This window comes from Akebia trifoliata, chromosome 11 (genome assembly GCF_017979445.1).
Source record: "Akebia trifoliata isolate Shusen 1 chromosome 11, ASM1797944v1, whole genome shotgun sequence".
Lineage (NCBI taxonomy): Eukaryota > Viridiplantae > Streptophyta > Magnoliopsida > Ranunculales > Lardizabalaceae > Akebia > Akebia trifoliata.
In genome coordinates this window covers 17,540,332-17,546,054 of record NC_141385.1, presented here as the reverse complement: position 1 = coordinate 17,546,054, position 5,723 = coordinate 17,540,332, and the positions used below count along the sequence as shown (strand labels likewise).

Genomic DNA, 5,723 nt, shown 5'->3' with positions numbered 1-5,723 from the left:
TCTAGATCAATGTGGTGCAGTCTACCTTAATTTCATTCTAATATGCTTGGTACGTGAGATTATACACAAAAGTGATGGTGGCTATTTTTAGATACTTTTAGAGCACCACTAGTTTATAAATAGATTATTTTTCCCAAGTAAGAATGAGTCTTTTGGTTCTTGTCCCTTCTCTCTTCTCCCCCTATGTCCTTGGTATTTTCTCTATAATTTTTTATTTTGTAGTTAGGTTTTATTTCAGCAACCTTTGTAATTTTTCAAAAAAGGAGATAGTTTTTATTAATTTTCACATGAATACAAATGTTGTTTCTCTTACTTGTTCTTGTATCCTTACAATGACTATAGGTTAGATTCCCTCCACTACTGAGATGAGGAAGCCGAAGAGAAAGTTTTATTTCTGTGTTTATGTTTTTATCCTTCTATGTTCTTTATGTTGTTTATAGGATTTTCTTCAAGATTTTATCCAACTCTAATGGATCAAAGCTTTAGATGAATCTCTATACCTCATATGCTTAACTTAGATGATTTATGCTTTAGATAATATCAAGATAGAACATGTTTAATCTTGATATTTGGTGGTAGGGACTTCACACATTAGTGAGTGAAGGAGTTGTAACTATAGTTTTATTCCAAGTTTCATATCACATCTTGCAACCTAAAGAGCTCATACCAAGCCCTTGAGGTTGAGTACAAAAAGGACAAATTTAAATACAGTTTTATTTGCTAATCCTAGGTTACTCTAATCACTAATGGATTTATTTATCTTATTCCTTAATTTAATTTCCTTTCCATTGCTTTAATTTCCAACACCATTTACTCTTTATTTTGTTTCACAAAAATACAAAATAAGTTTTAAAATTGTAACTTAGATAACTTCATATATGCTTACTTGGTTACACCCCCCTTTCTCTTAGGTTTGATTCCTTACTTACCCATAAGCTAAGGAGAGTACAAATATATTAATTTCTGATGAGATGACGATGACATCATAAATGTTACAAAGAGCGTACATAATTTTATGATGATAAACACATTCTTCGATGAAATTTCAAGCCTGGTCAAAGAGTTTTGTTGTAAAACAACAAACTCTACATTTTTTTAGGAAAACTCAGGTCTCATTGGACTGGTTCATATATTATCCAAACAATTTACCACCATGGTGTTGTTGAAGTCCTTAATCATATATACGAATCCACTTTCAAAGTGAATGCCTAGTGTCTCAAACCGTGTCTCAAGTATATACCACCAGAGGAAGTTCTTCTCCTCGATGAACCTATTTATTAAGATTAACAGAGTTTTTGTCTATTTGAAGATGTTAAACTTAGCACTTATAGGAGGCAACCCATTTTTTGTTTTCTTTTTTAGTTATTTTAGAACTTTTGGATGAGTACAACAAATTTTCACTTCAGTTAGGCCTAGAATTCGACCATCTCCCTCACCAGAAATAGTTATTAGTTCGGAATCAAAGTGGTAGGTTCTAAAAGAAAAATCATAATTAGTCTTATATGTTTAGGGTTGCACAACACTTAGCGGAAAGGAATGGTCTACCTATCGATAGGTTTCCCCTTTGCTGGCCCTCTTTAAATAGTCACAGACAAATCGAGACAGCATACTTGATGCACTCAAGTTCTACGTGCTAAAAAGTGATGAGTTGATCCCTTATCACGTTGATTGATACTCATAGCTACCTTCATATCCGAAACCTTATGTAATTAGTTTTTCTTTTATTTTAATTTTTGTTTTTAGGATCTTTATCTTAGCAATTTAGGATTTATAAAAATCTTTTTCTTTTTCGTAGTTATTTCGTCTTGTGCTATTTTACACAGTGTAGGTTAAAAATACTGGTGTGTGTTCATCCGACATAGCTTAGGAATCATTTACTTAGATTATGAGCATAGTATTCTTTGTGATGCCCTTGACATCATACAACATGATCACGATTAATACGGTAGATACAATCGACGCTGCAATAGTGATGAGTGGAGTGTTATCTTATTTCAGAGGATACTGTGTTGATATCACAAGATTGTAGGATCAATTTCAGGTGCTATCCAATCCGTTTCATTTCTTTTTGTCAATTTCAGTTTGCATTTGCATGTGCATACTAAACTATTGAAGACAATATTATGTTTAAGTTTAGGGATATAGGGTCGGATTCCACCTATTTTCTATTAAAAAAATCACAAAAATTTGAAATTTTAAAAAATATTTTGATAACAACTTTGTTGTATTTTGTTTAGATCTTAACTTGTATTTTAAGCATTTAGTTAAAAGTACTAAATCAATCTTTAGTTGAAAACTTTGATCTGGAGTCTTTATTCATGTTTATTTTAAGAAAAAATTAGAGTAAAGTTATTTTTTGTTTATAGTTACTTCTAATAAGGTTACCAAAAATCTAGGTTGAATTAAGTGAACTTTTTTACCTTCTTTGTACCTAGAGTAAAGGAAAAATTGGGTTTGATGAACTTTGACTTCCTTGTTCATTTTGTTGGCTAATTAGAAGAAAATCAGAGTTAGCTAAATATGTCTTGAACAACGACAATTGAATTAGACTGGATACCTTGAAGAGGACTGCCTACTTTTCTAAGAACAAAAGTGAAAAAAGAGTAGAAAAAAATAAAATAAAAAACAAAAGAGAAAGAAAAGAAAAAGATCCATCGAAGCGAAAAAGAAAGAAAGATTTAAAAGATTCAAAGTAGAAAAATTTAGAGATTCAGTAAGGTAAAAGTCATCAAGTGTAAAAATGTGAGTATACTGGAATATTACAGATAAAGCCTTTTAAAGGTATTAAAGTGAATACCCACACTTCTCACTACCTTAGACAAGATGCTAAATTTAAAGTTAAACCCTAATTGATCAAATTATTCCGGATTAGTTAGAAGGTTGAAACTTACTCTAGGAAATCGAATTTCTAAGTTAGAATCACTATACCTTAAAGGTCAATTTAAGTCTAAGTTTTATCATAGAGAAATAAGAGTTGAGACTCTATACTAAGTATTACTTCCAAAAAGCTAAGTTTTTTTTATTATATCTTATGGTTTACATTATGAAAATACTCTACCAAGATCGAGCTTAATATTATACTTCAATTTTGTTCTGCTTGTTATAAAATACCAAAAAAACAAAAAAAAAAAAAAAGAAAAGAGAAAAACTAAAAAAAGAAAAATTGCAAATGAGGAAGAATAGCTAAAATTTTCTATTATATTTTGTGGTTCACACTCCGAAAATACTCTACTAAGATCGAAGTTTTTTTCATTACTTCAATTTTCTATACTTGTTATAAAACACCACACAAATAAAAAGGAAACACTACAAGAAATTATGCAGGTACAAGAGATAAGTTTTTCTTTTATATCTTTTAGTTCACAATACAAAAATACTCTACCAAGATCAAAGATTCTTTCATTACTTCAATTTACTATTCTTGTTATAAAATACTACTAAAATAAGAAGGAAAAAACTACAAGAAAATTAGTAGGTGAGGAAGCAAGAGCTAAGTTTTCATTATATTTTGAGGTTCACACTATGAAAATACTCTACCAAGACCGTAACTTCTTTTCTTATTTCAATTTCCTCTACTTGTTATAAAATACCACAAAAATAAGATGGAAAAAGTGTAAGAAACTTGGCAGGTGTGCAAACAAGAGCTAAGTTTTTCTATTACTTTTTGTGGTTCACACTAAGAACATACCCTACCAAGGACGAAGCTTCTTTCTTTGCTTGAATTTTCTCTGCTTGTCATAAAATACCACAAAAACAAGAGGGAAAAACTACAAATAATTTGGTAGGTGAGGAAGCAAGAGCTAAGTTTTTGTATTATATTTTGTGGTTCACATTATAAGAATACTCTACCTAGAAGCTTCTTTCTGTACTTCAATTTTGCTTCATTTATTATAACATAGCACACAAATAAGAGGGAAAACTAGAAGAAATTTAGTAGGTGAGGAAGCAAGACTTAAGTTTTTTTAAATTATAGCTTGCGGTTCTCACTGCGAAAATACTCCACCTAGATCCAAGTTTCTTTCTTTACTTCAATTTGTTATAAAATATCACAAAAATAAGAGGAAAAAATTACAAGAAATTTTCTATTATATTTTGTTCTAGACATCATCAAAGACTCACATGTAAATCAAACGAAGGGTTGGGTCATCCAATTAAATATATAAAATGGACAGAAGTGTTTCCGACGGTCAAAAAAGACCTACTTTAACGCGTTGGACCTTTCTTAAGAGTCTAGAAGGAAAATGAAAAGAAAAAAAAAAATAATAATACTAACGGACTCCAAAAACACTCAACTGATGGGGAATGTGCATAAAATTAAAATCATACATACTTTTTATGTACGTATCTCGAGGAAAATATATAGTTCTGGACATCCCATCGTATTATGTTGGTTGAGTATATTTGAGTATTTTTGATTTTAGAGTCCGGTTATCACGGCTCATATATTTATAAAGAATATAAATAGAAGGTTTGATAAAGAGGATATTCAACACGTTGAAGTAAAAAATAAATAAAAAAGTCTTTGTTATACAGCTGCCTCCATTATCACCCACCATCCTCCCACAACCATCGCTCTGTCTCTCTTCATCTCTATCTCTCAATCCTTCCACCATATTTTTTCTCACCCCATAACCAAGTTCATAGTTGTGAATCATCAAATCAAGAAGGGAACCATGATGAGATGCCTCATATACATCATTGTTTTTATCTTACTTCAGATTATAGTCTTTGTTACACTTGGATTAACCGTGTTTCGTGTACGAAGTCCAGATGTTGAGATCGATAACGTGACAGTCCTTAGATCGAATTTCAATCAAGATGCATCCCCATCCTTCAACATGACATTAAACGCCGAGGTTACAATCAAGAACAAGAATTGGGGTGAATACAAGTTCGAAAGCAGCACAGTTTCTTTCACTTATAATGGGATGAAGGTTGGGGAAGGTCAGATTGAAGCTGGGAAGGCGAAGGCTCGGCGAACGCGAAGAATAAATGTTAGTAATGTTGAAGTGAATTCTAACCAGTTACCAGTTAATTCCACTCTTACTACTGGTGTTAATTATGCGACTTTGAGGTTGAGCAGTTATACCAAGTTGAGTGGGAAGGTGACACTAGTGCACGCCTTCAAGCGAAAAAAATCGGGGGAAATGGATTGCTCTATGATTATTAACACCCTCAGTCGGTCGGTTAGTGAATTGAATTGTAAGTGATGTTTTAACAAGATCGAGGGTTTGATTTGCTTTTGTGAGTTTGGGTTTTTTTTTTCTTTTCTATTTCTTTGTGCCATTATATTATAATTTCATTAATTATTAAAAAGAGGCGACGGTTACATGTGCCATGGTTTCATTAAATCCCCCCCCCCCCAATTAACATCTTAGTCATCGATTCTTAGATATCGAGATGACTTGCCCTCCACTACGTGAAAATTGAAAATTTTCATAAAAGAAATTGACGGGCCAAGGCTAACCAAGTTTAGAAATTAAATTTTAACGGTTTAGGATCGATGAAATTCTTGATGTTCTCAAATTTAACGGATTAGAGTTGTCGAATTTCTCCCATTTTTCATTAATTTGATAGTTTCGGCCTATTGAAAAAAAAAATTGACAACGAAAAATTTGATGTTAATTTGATCTCTTGGTCAGTCAAAGTTTTTTCCATATTGTAATAATAAACAGGACACTAGATTGGATCGTGACTAAAAAAAATCTTGAGATAAAACAGAA

The 5,723-nt window shown here is 31.6% G+C and overlaps 1 protein-coding gene across 1 annotated transcript; it reads left to right on the top strand.

Annotated features, from left to right (window-relative positions):
- The first annotated feature begins 4,673 nt into the window (after positions 1–4,673).
- LOC147391067 (late embryogenesis abundant protein At1g64065-like) lies at positions 4,674–5,210 on the top strand. The gene has a single exon (XM_086458985.1). It carries the CDS (start codon positions 4,674–4,676, stop codon positions 5,208–5,210), a length of 537 nt encoding a protein of 178 aa, XP_086315111.1.
- The last annotated feature ends 513 nt before the right edge of the window (positions 5,211–5,723 follow it).